Genomic DNA, 14,501 nt, shown 5'->3' with positions numbered 1-14,501 from the left:
CCAGAAGCTGGGAGCTCTGCCTCTCACCTGCCATAAAGCAGGATGGGCAGTGTGGGGCAATCGAGTGGGAAGAAAAGATGCAGCTACAACTTTAATTTGCTGGTTAAAAGGATTCTGGCCTTTCTGAATCAGCACCAGGGCTCTGTCTAATCTCCTTCCTCCACTCATGTTGCAACAGAGAGTTGCCTAAGTGAGTTATGTTGGCTCTCTGCCACTCAATATTTCCCTTCACCCGGGAAACCCCCAGCTGGCTTTTAAAGGCAGCTTTATGGCCCGAGGACAGTGCCAAAGGCAGGAGGAGGCGCCTCACCACCCTCTGGAAGAATTTGAAGGTAAAGATGGGGGTGGGATCACAGAAGACAAGCTCATAGCAAGCCATTCCTTCCACTTTATTAGCTGATGTTTGACACGTTGATCATCCCTGCTTTTTTACTACTATTATTTCAAAGGAGAGTTACCAGAACTGATTCATTGTTTTTTGGACAAGCAGTGTGCAAACTGCCTTGTATTTGACAACATATAAGTTATAGTTATAAAAAAAAAAGCTTTAGAAAGTGCTTTGTCTCTGCCATCTAGCAAGCATATCCCTCCAAGAGGAAGGTCTGTGATTCAGGGGGAAAATCCCATGACAAAGCCTTCAGCCCTAACAATTGCATGTAAAAGAGATTAAGTCATGGGAAACTCTTGCATGAATAAAAAGAAACATGCAGCAACATGAAACACGCCAAGCTTCAGGTTTCACCACCAGCTTGAAATGTGGGCCGTACTGAAGAGCATTGTGTACTGGGGTACCTGTGAAAAATGCATATTTTATGATTGGCTTTTCACAAATATTAAAATTAATATTGTATGTGTTGTGTTAGAAAGTAATGCTGTATTAATTCTCTTAAATAATGTGTTAAATATAGTTTTAGGTTATAACAAAATGTTAAAATAGAAACTATGCTAGGTAGGATATTTCTTTTTCTAAAGAAAGGACTCACACTGAGGTAGCAGCCACAGGACACCTAAATCTTTCAGAGAAAGAGAATTTATTGCTCCATTATCAGGAGAAACGAACAACTTCCCGCCTTGCTTGGGTAGGATGACACCATTAGGATTAGGAGGAAGAAGCTGAAGATGACCAGACAGAATCCTGTGTTTGAATGGAATTTATACATCATGTATGAGATGTATGAACATGCAACAGGCTGTTGTTTTTAAGGGTTAATCCTTTGTTAATGGGGGTCCTTTTTTGGGCTTATGCTGCCCAGAAGAAGGTACCCGGATGTCCGCAACTCTTTGTCTCTATTGTCTCATATTGTCCTAATTCAAATTGTCCAAATTATAATTACTCTAATTGTATTGTATTATTGTACTATTCTTATAACCATTTTATTACTATTAAACTTTTAAAAACAAGTGATTGGCGTTTTTCACATACCTGTGTCCTTCCAGCAAGCACAGAGCTCATTTGGGGGCACGGACATGGGAGGATGGCCGGGGTTTACCTCAGGGATTCCGCATGAGCCCTGCGCCCACATGGAAATGGGGGGAACTGGGTATTCTCCAGGAATTACAGGCTCAGTAGTGTGCAGGTGGCCTGGAAAATTCGGCTCTGTCTTCAAGAACTCTTAGGGCAAAGCAAGGCAAAAACCAGCAGAAAACTTAAATTTGTTGTGTTATGGGTTTGGGTTTTTTGCATCTAGCCCGTGCTAGGGTGGGAGCCGGCAGCCCTGACCCCACCAGCCCCTGGTCATCTTTCCGGAGCCATTGCGGCTGCAGCAGAACAGCCGTGGAATGGTGCGAGCGATAGAAAAAACACAAACAAACAAACAAACACCAACAAAACAACAAATTCAGTTGTTGCGGGGTGAGGCGGCGGAGCGCCCGGAGCCTCCTGGGAAATGTAGTTCGCTCGCTCGGGGAGGCGAGGACAAATCACCGCGCCACTCCTTGGCTGGCCTGCTGGGAGTTGTAGTTTATTCTGTCCCCGCCAGGGCGGCGGCCAATAGCGACGGGGGCCGAACAAGACTATAATTCCCAGCGTGCACCGCTCTGCCGGCGCCACCGCTCCGCTGTTCTGTAAACAAAGATGGCAGCGGGCGATGGCGGCGGCGGGCGGCCCTGAGGCTCTTTGAGCGCTGGTGTCTGCCGGGGCTGCGGGCGGGCGGCTCCGTCTGCTCCTCGAGCAGGGGCTGCGGCGAGGCGGATCGGGGCTGGCGGCACACATGGATGACAGCAAGGTAAGGGCCTGCTGGCGCTGGGGGCAGCCGGTGAGGCTCTTGGTGCAGGGACCCTTCTGAAATCTGCTCTTGGCCAGCTCTGCTTCCCGCAGCTGATAGCAAGGAAGGGTTGCCCGCTTAGTTCTTGCTTGCAGCGCTTCGATGCTGCTTCTGGCGATTCCTTAAACCTCCAGGCATGGACAAAGGCTGGGTACCAGCAGTGTGGTGTGGTGCAGAGCCTCATGCTCCCAGCAGCAGCCTGGATTGATTATAAATAGCACAAATGGTGAGGTACGAGGGCAGCAGCGTGGGCTGCAGCCTTGTACTGGGTGCTGGAGCTTGGAGTCTTCCAGCATTAGAAGAATTTCATGAGAGCAGCACAGTGGCATCCCTGAAGGTGTGGGGTGCCAGCTGAGCGAAGATGAACATGAGAAGGTGCCCAAGGAATGGATCTTCCTCCATCCTCCTGCTTAAAGTGTCCCAAATGGTGTGCACAAATGGTGAGGTCGAGGGCAGCAGCGTGGATTGCAGCCTCATACTGGCTGCTGGAACCTGGATTCTTCCAGCATTGGAAGAATTTCATGAGAGCAGCACAGTGGCATCCCTGACGGTGTGGGGTTCCAGCTGAGTGAAGATGACCATGAGGAGGTGCCCAAGGAACAGATCTTCCTCCACCCTCCTACTTAGAGTGTTCCTAAAGCAGAGCCTGTAGGGACAGCAGCCGTGCCTGCTCACTGCAGCCCAGATCCAGCTGAGGCTGGGTGTTTCAGCTCCCTTCAGTGCTGGTTAAGCCTTATCCACGGGGATTTTACTGGAACAAAATTACACAGCCTATGAAGATCTGCTTTAATTCAAAGCAAGAAAAAATGCTTGACACGATTTCTTAAGGAATAAAGAAATTTAGAAGTGATCAGTAATTTGGTAATCCACAATCCACAGAATGGGTTGCAAGGCTCTGAAAGGTTTGTGGTGATCTGCTGTTTTAACATGTATGCTATTTTATTTTATTAAGGCCTTACCTGAAAGCTGTGAAGGAGGTTGGGGGAAATCTGCATCACTGATGTCTCACAACTCTGGGAACTCCATGAATGTTTGTGTAATTTGGGCAGTAGTTTAGAAGATCCAGAAGATTTAGTTCTGGAGGTGTATATAGTTCATGAACATTATCTGATTTTTATTTCTTTTTATGTCCTTCTCTGAATTAGGCTCTTTTTATTACCCAACTTCCGAATTTTCATTTAAAAATAATTTTTGGTCTGCCATTTTGTCATGTGGAGTCATGATAGCATGCCTTTTTTTTTTTCCCCTGAAACATTTTTTGACACATTTACTAAATAAAATAAATCTATTTACCCAGTCAGTAAGTTGAATCTTTGGTCTTTTTTTTTTCTTTTTTAAAATTGATGTTGAGTTGAATAAGAAAAAGCAACAGAGTGGAATATTCACTCTTCTTGCTATCTTCACTCCCAAGTACAGTTTTTATCATTCATGAGGCTGCAGGTCACCTTGAGGAGTTGGTGACTCCATTCAAGAGATGCCATTTCCCTTAGGAGGGCTCTTCCCATTGCAGGTTGTTGTGTCAGGATGAGGCAAGCACTATTTATTTATTCATTACTCATTTTATGGCCACTGTGATTACACTGGAGTCAGCATGTCCTTGAAATCTCCTAAAAATTCCACTTTCCTCCTTGCTGAGGGGGTTGGCCTGTGAAAGGACTTTCCCTGCAAAAACTCAACCAACTAAATTGTGTTGGTAGTGTAGTGACCATTCTATAACTCCCTGCAGCCAAGTTCAGTGTTTCTTTCATCTAATTGACACAAGGAATTTAGAACTGAGCTTGCAGGCTGCAGAGTTTTCCCTAATTCATAGTGCATTTTAATTTAGCTTCTTGTCTGATTTAAGAGGACATTAGAAGAATGGTTCTTGTCAACACATTCCTCAAAATTGGAAGGAAATAGCAAGAAATAAAGGGAGAGGTAGAATATCTTAGCATCAGATCTAGAAGAATTTCATGTTTCATTTCAGAAGGATGTTCTTAAAATATTCACACACACACAAAAAAAACCAAAAAACAAACAAAACCCCAAACAAACAAACAACCCCAAAGAACACCCACCCAAAATATGACCTCCTTTTCTTCTATAGAACTGCTTTTAACCTAAGGGTTGTTCAGGTACTGGCCTCACTTCTTGCTGTGATTTATCTATTGGGTGTGGAAGGGAAAGAATTTAGTGATGGAGCTGTTACTTGCAGTTAATTCATGTTAAAACATCAGTTGTGCATCTCTGAAGTCTTTGGACAGAGGAAAAAGGAGAGGCTGTGTTGTGGTGGCTTCAGCCTTTATAGGTGAAATTTCTTGATTATTTTACAAGGCTACATATAACATATTATGTATTTGTTATATGCATTGGGAAGCAGAGAGTAGGGACTAGGGTAAGAAGTTGGTAACTTGTTGGTCAACATTAAAATACAGTTTTATACAGCTAACTGCAATCTTTTGTATTAATTACAGAGTTTTTTGTAGGGGACACTGAAAATAGTTATTTTAGTAATTAACTTCTCAGTTTATGTCCAGAAATGAGAAACAAAAGTTTGTAATGTCAATTTTGTTATTCCAGTGAAGTTAAAACCAAGCAAACAAAAACCAGACCAACACCAAAAAAGGTTGGGATTGCTGTCTTTTATTACAAATATTCTTGTCTTGCACAGAAAATATATTATATAATATATTTGTGGATCCAGCAAGTGTTGATTTCTTGCTCTGGTGTTCATGCAGCTTTCCTTTCCAAGGGAACACATGCTGTTCCAGCAGGGGAAGGCTCTCAGCAAAGGGCTACACCCAAGGAGCTGGGCTGATTTCCACACAGGTCTTAGCAAAACTTCTTTCATCCTTATAACATACATTCAACATTCTTGAGAACTAACATCCCACTATCCATTTATTACAATTAAACATAAAGCATTCTCATTACTGCTTGCTTGGAAATATAAAACCTTAACAGCTTTGGTTATAGTTTGATAGGAGCAATTTCAAATCATTACATGTTTGAAAAAGCTCCTGCTCAGCATTGCTCAGATGACACATCTCATATTTGCGAGGAGCCATAAAAAATGGAGGAGATTAAAGTCTCTAAACAGTTTTATTTTATTTCATTGTTACAGTGGGCTGGGAGGATACACATGGTAGAGTTAGCTGACCATCCCTGAGCTCTAACAGAACTCCCTGAATTCTAACAGAGACGTGTTTAGAAAAGTGCCTGATTTCGGTTCATGAGAACTGAGAGGATGTGTAGGGCCCAGTGGTGGACACAATTCCTGTGTGAGGCTGTAGGTCCTTCCTTGGGGAAGAGCAGGGCTGTCACCTGTGGCAAGGTGGCATCTGAGTGCCTGCTGCCCTGAACTTTAGCACTTACCCATCTGGGTGCCTGCATAACTCTTTGTGAAAACTTTATTTATCCCTAGCTCATGCTTTTTTAAAACAGACCTTGCAGCAAAGACAGACAGTATTCTTGATGCCTCTGTGCTGAACGTGGCATTCTTAAGACATGAAGCACTTTGTATGGTGAGAGTTTCAGGATTAATTTCTGTTGACACATCTGCTTCAGACTTAGATTGTGTTTGCTCACTAAATAGTATCTTACATTTTTGGATCATTATCGGATGCAGTTTGTCTGCCAGTGAAAGTAAAAGAATTGTGTTGGGCATATAAAATGTCATGAAATGGAGGAATAACAAGCATGCTCTCTAGCTGGGTTTTGTACTGCTACTGTGAGTGGTATGCTTTGAATTGGAAGATCAGAAAACTTCATCTTTGTTAGGAGACTTGTGACTGGCTTCATTTACTTTCTGATTTTATAAAAATGTTTGCAAGTGGGAATAGATTCCCTCTACTGTAACACAGCACTTAGGTTTTATTTCTAACAAATAATTTTTATAGTTTTATATAAATTGTGTAGATGATCACCAGTTTCATGCTGCATTAAGTTCTGCAGACCTTTACCTTCAGCTGCAAATGCAATGCAGAGTCTGCCTGAGATGGATCTCAAGTACTGGTTGATGGAGCTGCTTGTTCATTGGTAAATAAACTCAGAGCTTCTGGGAGATGCTGACCTGGTCAGTGTGATCAGCATTGCCTGGGCTGCTGTTGCTTTAATCTGCTAAATTGATTCAAACTTGCAAATCTCATGATGAGGCCAACTCTACCCCGGTCTTCTATCTGAGGGGCTCAGCTCCTCAGGGTTGTGAGTGAGGAGCTGATACAGTGTAGTCTATTGTATGTGCACCTCCTTCCTGTGGAGGACCCCTCTGCTGTTCATTTTGGAGAGATCTGCTGCAGGCTTCTAGTAAAAAAACCCAGAAGTCTGAGGAATTTTCTATATCAGGTCAAGTAATTGCAGCTATTTCCAATTCCAGGTCAAATAACTTTGTGCCTGAGCACTGATGGGAGGCAAGAATGAGGTTATGGGCTAAGGAGGGTATTAAGAGGAAATTGTGGAGTCACAGAATAGGCTGAGTTGGAAGGGACCAATTGGGATCATCGTGTCCAACTCCTGCCCTGTGCAGGACACCCCAAGAACCACACCATGTGCCTGAGAAAAGAGTTATGTTCTTCTGTTTTCTGAGTGAACTGAAATGGGAGCTTGGTCAGATCTCTAACTGACGCATGCCTTTGTTAATATATCTATGAAAATTTTTATGATTAATGTTGTTCTGAGTCTTGATTGCTTATGACTCCCTGAAAAAACCCCAAATCTCAACTGCTGAATGCTAATAGATCACATATTTTATAAACTGCAGAGGAATACAAAAGGACAAAAAATGTTTGCTTGGTCTGTTGCCATGTTCAGTATCAACTATCACTTCTGCTTTGTCTTCTTTCTGTCACATCAGCACAGAAACTGAGCAGGCAAACAGGACTAGAAGCCAGGGAGATATGGGAATGCTGTATGGGGGCAAAGGATTTCTCAGGCCTTTTTTCTCAGCTGGGTTGCTTAAAGTTACAGCAGGAGCTTCTAAATATTGGTGAGGAAAAACTGACAAGAATGCAGGATTTGAATAAATTGCTTGTAATTGCTGCCTTTTCAGGGTGATGTGTACTTTTTGTTCTCATAGGAGTGTGGTGTGTGCTGGGGCCCCAGCCTTGAGTGGCAGCTCACTCTAGTTCTAGAGGGTCAGAACCCAGAGTGGCCAGGGCTTTTTGAGAGAGCTGCAGTGTGTTTCTACAAGACCTTATCTAGCTCTTGAATTCAGAGATTTGCTTTGAAATACATTGCATTAGCACAGAAAAAGCCTCAGGTGCTAAAAGTCTTTGAGAACTGAAGTACTTTGGCTGTAGTGTGTATAATGTAATATCCACCAATCTTCCAAGTGTGAGTAATAATAGAGAGCAAATTGTGAGTGCCTACAGCCCCACCTGAGAAAATTCTGTATAGTTTCACCTTCTGCTGAGCTGGGCATGTGGATCACACCATCCACAACCAGGAGAATGTTTCCATGAGAGGACAGACCTTGCCATGCCTGAAAAGGCACAGTCACTTTCCCTTCCTTAGAGCTCCTGCCCCCTGCCTTGGCCACATCTGGTTACTTTTATTTTTGAACTACATTCATTTTTTTGAGCTAGAAAATCTTATGGGGAGCACCTTGATGAAGTAAAGAATTTAAACTGTATTCAGCAGTTCAAATGTAAAAGAGCTTAGTTTTTTTTTTCCCTGTGCTCTTCTGAATGTATTGTGTTTGTTTCATTATACAGATGTCCATTAAGTACTTTCTGTTCTTTCATTTGCTTATGGTAGGCAGCTACTCCTGAATAAATCAGGAGGGACAATACAGAGAGGGTAGGATTATGTTGGCATGTGATTGTTGACTCACTTTCCAAAGAAAGAATAGGCTCAATTGTATAATCCTTTTTTTCCCTCTTCATTCTGGCACGTCAACTCACTATGTTATTGTTTTTATTGCAGCTTGCTAAGTTTGCAGAACAAGTGACTTCTTTGAATGTTAAAAATTACTTGTTTGTAGCTTTTCACAGTAAAAGTGCTTTTTTAAAAATGATGAACTCTGATATTTTAAACACTGCCTGTTAGAAAAAGTCTGTCTGTGTGCAGGATGGTGAAATACTAAGGCAGCAGTGAAATTCTTGTATGCAGGTGTGTGTGTTAGGTGTATTTCTCCACACCCCCTCTAGTCAAACAGTGTGGTCAGAATGCAAATAAAGAGAAATTCTCACTTCAGAGGGAGCTGGAGTGTGTGGCTGATGTAATGTTTACTAGGTGATACTGCCCAATGACCAGTGAACTAATCTGCAGACCATATTTAAGATTTTCTTGTGCCATGCCCCCATGTTAAGAATGAAATATTTGAGTGGGGAAATGCAGAGTAAACCTGGGTTTATTTTATTTTTTTAAATTTTTATTTGTAGCAGCAGAAGCTCTCAGACCTGTAAAAAAGGAGCTACAAAGAAGAGGGGAAGGTGATTGCAAAACCTGCATTCCATAGGGCAAGAAACTAGAGAGTTACATTTCTGCAAGGGAGAGTTACATTTCCAGACCTGCTAGAGCACCAGCTGTTGGTGATATGAAAACAATTTCACTGCAAGCTGATTATGCCTCCTCAATAACCAGATGCCCTCATAGATACCTGAAATAGTGTATTGAGTTCTGGGCTCCCCAGTATGAGAGAGAAATAGAGCCACTGGAGAGAATCCTGAAAACTTCAGAGCTCAGCATTCTTATTTCCTCTGTTGCTCCGGGATGGATATGCAAGATTTTGTACTTGAGATTCCTAATATTTACTGTCTCATGGTTCCAGCACTACCTTTGCAGAACAGGATCTTTACTGTGCCTTTCCTTTCCAGGTGGTTGGAGGCAAGGTAAAGAAACCAGGCAAACGAGGTCGTAAACCAGCCAAAATAGACTTGAAGGCAAAACTTGAAAGAAGTCGTCAGAGTGCAAGAGAGTGCAGAGCCAGGAAGAAGCTGAGGTACCAGTACCTGGAAGAGCTGGTTTCAAGCAGAGAGAGAGCCATCTGTGCTCTCAGAGAAGAGCTTGAAATGGTAAGGAGCTATCATTTAACCTAACCCTCAGTATTGTCTGGGACCTGTGTCATGAACACTTGTTCTCGGGACCACAGTGACTGACAGTGGCATTTGGCTGGCCAGGAGGTATCAAAACATCAGATGCATCCAGCTGTTTGCCTGCTTTGGTGTGTAGAATACAAACTCATGTCACAAGTTATCTGCTGGTTCTGAACTGGAAGCAAGCAAAGGAAGTGCCATTATATTTGAGTGTGTTGGCTTTGAAATGTCTGCTTTTGAAACACTTTTGACAGAGGTAGATTGTGAGAAGAGGTGTTGAAATATCAAAGGGCAAGCATATATCCACAGAGTGCCATTGCTTCTCTGCTGGTGAGGAGGATTCTTGCAACATGCTCTCTTTGTAGGTGGTTCCAGGATGTGTAAGATTGGGGTCTTGGCCAAATGAGCAGCATTAACCAAAGAGAATGTTTCGGCTGGAAATACAGACACAGTGTTGCCCTGTTTTTTTAAGATTTTCTAAGCCTTCTGATGCCGACATTCTTGTAGAGAACTTTCTCACACACTTTCTGTAAGTAACTCATTGTTTTGCATTCCTTCATGGAGGAGGAGAAAGCTGATGGACTGTTGGTCTGTCCAGTGTCATTGGAGAGGTGGCACTGTCACCCTCCAATCCACTGTCACTCTCAGAAAACTATAAATGTTGGAGTCAGAAAATAAACTTCTTTTTTTTTCTTCACCTTGAGAACTGCGGTGTGTGCTTGTGTTCTTTCACGTCCTATAGTGACAACACAGTGGTGTCATTGAAACATCACCAATGCTGAGAATGCTGCATTGACCTGACTTTAGGTTTGTTTGAATGGGCAGGGCTGATCACTACAAGTCAGCAGGTTTATGATCAGGTGAAAAGCCAGCCAACTCTCCACAGTTTTTTGATGTGCTTCAGGGTTTGGCAATGAAGGATTTAAGATGAGGGAAGTAGGAATAAGGTACATGTGCTTCCACTGTGCCTTGTGCAGTTGGAAAGGACCTCTCAGTAGTCCGTGAGCCCCAGAGTCATGTGAAATATTTGTTTTTAATAGGCCATGAACTGGAACGGTATTCTCGCATGCCAGCAGCGAGAAATTGCACAGAGTGTTCCATGTTGTTTAATAATTACAGCATTCTGTCTGGGGCTGCCTCTGAGCAGCAGTTTATTGACTGAAAGAGGCTTTGCTGAGGCCAGGTATGCAGCCTTGGCCACGTGCTCAGCTCATTAGGGCTCTGCAGTTTCGTAAGAGGCTTCAGCTCAGTACGTTCAGACCTTCCATGAATGGACAGGAAGGTAAAGATTCCAGCCCTGGTTTGTCTGCTAATGTGATCCTGGCACTTTGCTAAGGCCTAATGTGTTTGCATATTTCAGTACAAGCAGTGGTGCGTGGCCATGGACCAAGGGAAAATCCCCTCGGAAATAAAAGCCCTGCTAACTGGAGAGGAGCAAGGCAAAGCACAGCAGAACTCAACCAAACTTGCCAAGGCTGCAAAGACAGAGGCAAACAGCAGCAATCCCTGTAAGTATCCAGCCTGTGATTAATTCCTGTTTTGTTACATCTTTTGTGGTGTAGGAGGATGGCTGTGGTGTAGGAAGAAACATAAGGATGTGCTTTTGGGAAGAAATAGTTGATTGAAACAAAGAGCTTAGTGGGTGGTACAAAGACTCTGTGTAATGTTTACATGGACAACACAGAAATTCCACTATAGAGGAAGCTGGGCAATTATTTTAAAAGACTCTGTGTTTCACCAAAGCCTGTGGAGACCTGTGAAGACCTTAATTTCTTACAGCATTTTCTGTTTTTTTTTTAATGCAAGCTAAATGGAGCACATTAAACATAATTGAACTTTAAAAACTTTACCAAGAAAACATTATTCTAGCTGCAAGCACTCCAAGAGAGAAATGCTGGACGTGGGATTTTCTATGGAGTCTTCTTTCTGACTCCTTTGTGCTTGTGCAGGGAATGGAATAGGTTTCTTCTGGGAATTGGAAAGTGAGAAGATATAAAGTCATATTCCTGATATATATATATATGCAAAGGGAGAGAATTAAGGTATAGCATGGGCAATTCTAGATCTTACTTCTAATTTTTTAATAGTTTGTGCTACCGGCTAAATTACACTTCACTGAATTTTTTTAAAAAACAGGAGTTTCTAGCTTTATGTTTTTCATGATCAACATGAAAACCACTCTTCCAACCATAACAATCTTCTCCCCCTGTTCTTCATTCTCAGGAGGCTGATGCAGAACCTTCCATGCTGCAGCAGAGTTGGCTTGGGAGCTGGCAGGAGGAAGAATGCTGTTCTGAAGAGTGGCTGCATCCCCAGGTGCAGGGGGAAGGATCCCAGTCTGTTCTCTTCTCTTTGCTCCTCCCCACATGAAATTCTTTGATTATGGTGCTCCTAAGGCTTTGTGGGTGGGGCTTTTGGAGCAGCAGATGTTGGTGTAAGTGGAGCCTTGTTCTTCCTTTCTCTACCCTGCGCTCCCCAAATACAGCTATGGCAGCTTTGGGGTGTTCCCAGCACAAGAGTGAGGCTGCTTTTATGTCAGAGCCCGGAATTAGGCTGGCTTTGTGTTTGGTGGTTATGTGGTTGTTAACTGTTGTGGGAGTGTGGGAGGTTCTGTAAAAGAAAATCAAGAGAAGGATCTTGTAACAGCTTTGCTAAAGCCAAACCCACTATTGTAGGTTGAGGAGAAGGAGCTGGATCAAAATGTTTCAGTAAGATTGATAGCAATGTCATTTGTAACCTAAATGCAGCTCTTGTTGCTGCTCTTGTCATCCATCTTTAATGCAGCATGTCTTTTGTGTGACTGGGATTCTTAAAGAGATACTAGATACATTTCCTGCTTGTCCTGGTTTAGGGCAAATTTGGGAGGAAACTTCCAAATGGATCCCTTTAGAAAGCAGATTCAAGCAACCCCTCCCCTCAAGATTTCCTTGCAGAAAAAAGTGGAAAAAGTCTGTTTGTTTAACAAGCAAAGTATTCACAAGCATAAAAAATGAATAATATTAAACAAACCTCTCCCTGTTCTGAAGAGATGGCAAATTCAGAAAATCCTTTTCATGGGGTGTGGTAGGCTTGCTCAGTCTCTCCTCCTGCACTGGAAAATGCTGCATCCCAGGCCCTGGTGGGCTACAGACATGAGCTCCTGGTGTTTTTCTGGGTTTTCAGTCCAGAGCAGGGCCAATGAGTTCCAAGAAAAAGAAATGCCACAGTGTGGTGAACTTCTCTGCCTCGGCTAGCTAAAAAAGCTGACTAAAGGCAAAGGAGAGCTCTGTCCTGCTGTTCTTGCTGCAGATAACACAGTCTGTGAGAGACAATGCAGAGGAGCAAGTGCAGTTTCTGCAAACAAGCTGTGCTCTTCTTCTCCTGCCCTTTGCTCTCAGAACCAGTCTTAAAGGTGCAGAACTTAATATCCAGCATAAACAGAACAGACAGCTGGGGCTCCAAGCATCATAAAGTCACCCTAGGGCATCACTTCTGCCCATCCTTCTTCCAGCAGGTGCATTTTCCACACACTGTGCTCCTGGGAAGACAGTCAAGGCATGTCCCTGCAGCCTGCTTCCAGCAGAGGAACAGCTGCCATTCCCTCTCACCCACTGTGCCCTGATACCTTTCCATAGCTGCCTACATTTTGGGCCCTAGTACCTCTCTGGACAGCAGCTTAATGTGAATTCTGCTATGCTGTCCTGGTTTCCCAGCCAAAGACATTGCCAGGAACTGGTAGCAAGGAGAGCAAGTGGAATCAGTTTGGTTTTGTAGTAAGAAAGGTTGTGGCAAAACTCTTGTGGGTTAATGACCAAGACGTACTCATCCCAGTTATTGAGAGATAACCTGCCACTTTCCTCAGACTGCTCTTTCTCCTGGATATGCTTTTTGTATTCTCATGATGCAATGTGGAGAGTTGAGCTCCTGGGGTTTTCAGAGAGTGTTTGGCTTGCTTATTCTATTTTGTTTATGACAGTGTCTTTCTCTGTATTTTATGAAATGCATGGAACATTTTTTAATCTTCTATTTTCAGCATTGTTTCATAGAATAAATATTATAATGAACGACTTTGCTAGACCGAGTGTTGCTTTTTTTTATTTAACTAATTGGGTCTGTTTAGCATTGTGTCAGTTCAGGATGGGGTGAAAACACTGAAGATAATCAAGTACCATATTTCAGTGTACAGCACAATTGTTTTCAGAATTGCATTCTAAGCACCTATATCTTGAACCTTAATGCATGGTTTTAGGTTTATTCTTTAGACCCTGCAACCAGGCACCCAGCAATTGCTAAAAATGTTGCACACACACACAAGACTATTAAGAGAGGTTGAGTCTCACTGAAGTAGAGATGGGGAGGATGTGAGAGTTCATGTTGTGTTGTCCATGTCCTGTCCTGCCCACCCATCCCCATCATCCACCCTCTATATCTGAAGGTCTGTGCTGCAGTTTGTCCTGAAAGATAGTGATAAAACCAAGCCCTAAGTTTGGGGATTTTTGTTGAATTTGAATCCTTACCTGTTCACTTTCCTGGATTTTGTGGGGGAAGAAAAACCCCAGGTCAAATGTTCAGAACTATAGTCTGCCAACCTTGTGGTTGGACTTTATAACATGATCATACTGGAAATGGATTATTTTGGGTTAGAATTAGTGTTACACAGTCCACTTTCAGATGTAAACCATGTCTTGTAATTAGACACATATTTCAAATGTTATGCAGATGTTTAAGTGTCTTTCAGAATTAGGGATGTAGAAAACATGGCAGAGCAGTCGTGATGCGTGACCTGAGCAGCTCTGCCCATCACTCAGTAACGTGACAAACCCAGCTCTGATCTTGCCAGAAACACCCTGCTTGTTTTCTTCCCTCTTTGTTTCACATGCTGTGAGACCAAACAGGAAGCCTTTCAGTAGAAAGGTTTCTTTTGTGGAGGAAATGGAGAGTGGGAATTTCTCATTGTGGTGAGCAGCAGTTTCTTCTGTTCCTTGTCATGGTGGCTCCTGCTTCTTGGCTTAGTCAGCACTTGACATTACAAGGCTGTGTTTGGCAAGCCTGGCCCCAACTCTGTGGCATGAATAGTGGTGCCCATGTTCTGATGGGGCAGAAACATGGGCACCACTTGTGCTTCATGCAGATGGACAGGAGGTCTGTTACTGCCTCCATCATCCTTGATTGTCTGCAAGCAAAAATCTGTCACTCATAGTTACAGCTCTAACTGCAGCTTTTCCATCTGCACTAGATGCTGTAG

At 43.1% G+C, this 14,501-nt stretch overlaps 1 protein-coding gene across 1 annotated transcript; it reads left to right on the top strand.

The window, feature by feature from the left end:
- The first annotated feature begins 2,033 nt into the window (after positions 1-2,033).
- On the top strand, positions 2,034-13,324 carry CREBL2 (cAMP responsive element binding protein like 2). The gene is made up of 4 exons (XM_059472202.1): positions 2,034-2,225; positions 9,059-9,256; positions 10,638-10,785; positions 11,501-13,324. Coding segments are annotated over exons 1-4 (363 nt in total). The 5' UTR covers positions 2,034-2,210; the 3' UTR covers positions 11,503-13,324.
- Positions 13,325-14,501: the final 1,177 nt, after the last annotated feature.

The sequence above is a fragment of the Ammospiza nelsoni genome, chromosome 5 (assembly GCF_027579445.1).
Source record: "Ammospiza nelsoni isolate bAmmNel1 chromosome 5, bAmmNel1.pri, whole genome shotgun sequence".
NCBI classification, from domain to species: Eukaryota; Metazoa; Chordata; class Aves; order Passeriformes; family Passerellidae; genus Ammospiza; species Ammospiza nelsoni.
The sequence above is the reverse complement of the archived record's forward strand: the minus strand, read 5'-3'. Positions and strand labels throughout refer to the sequence as shown.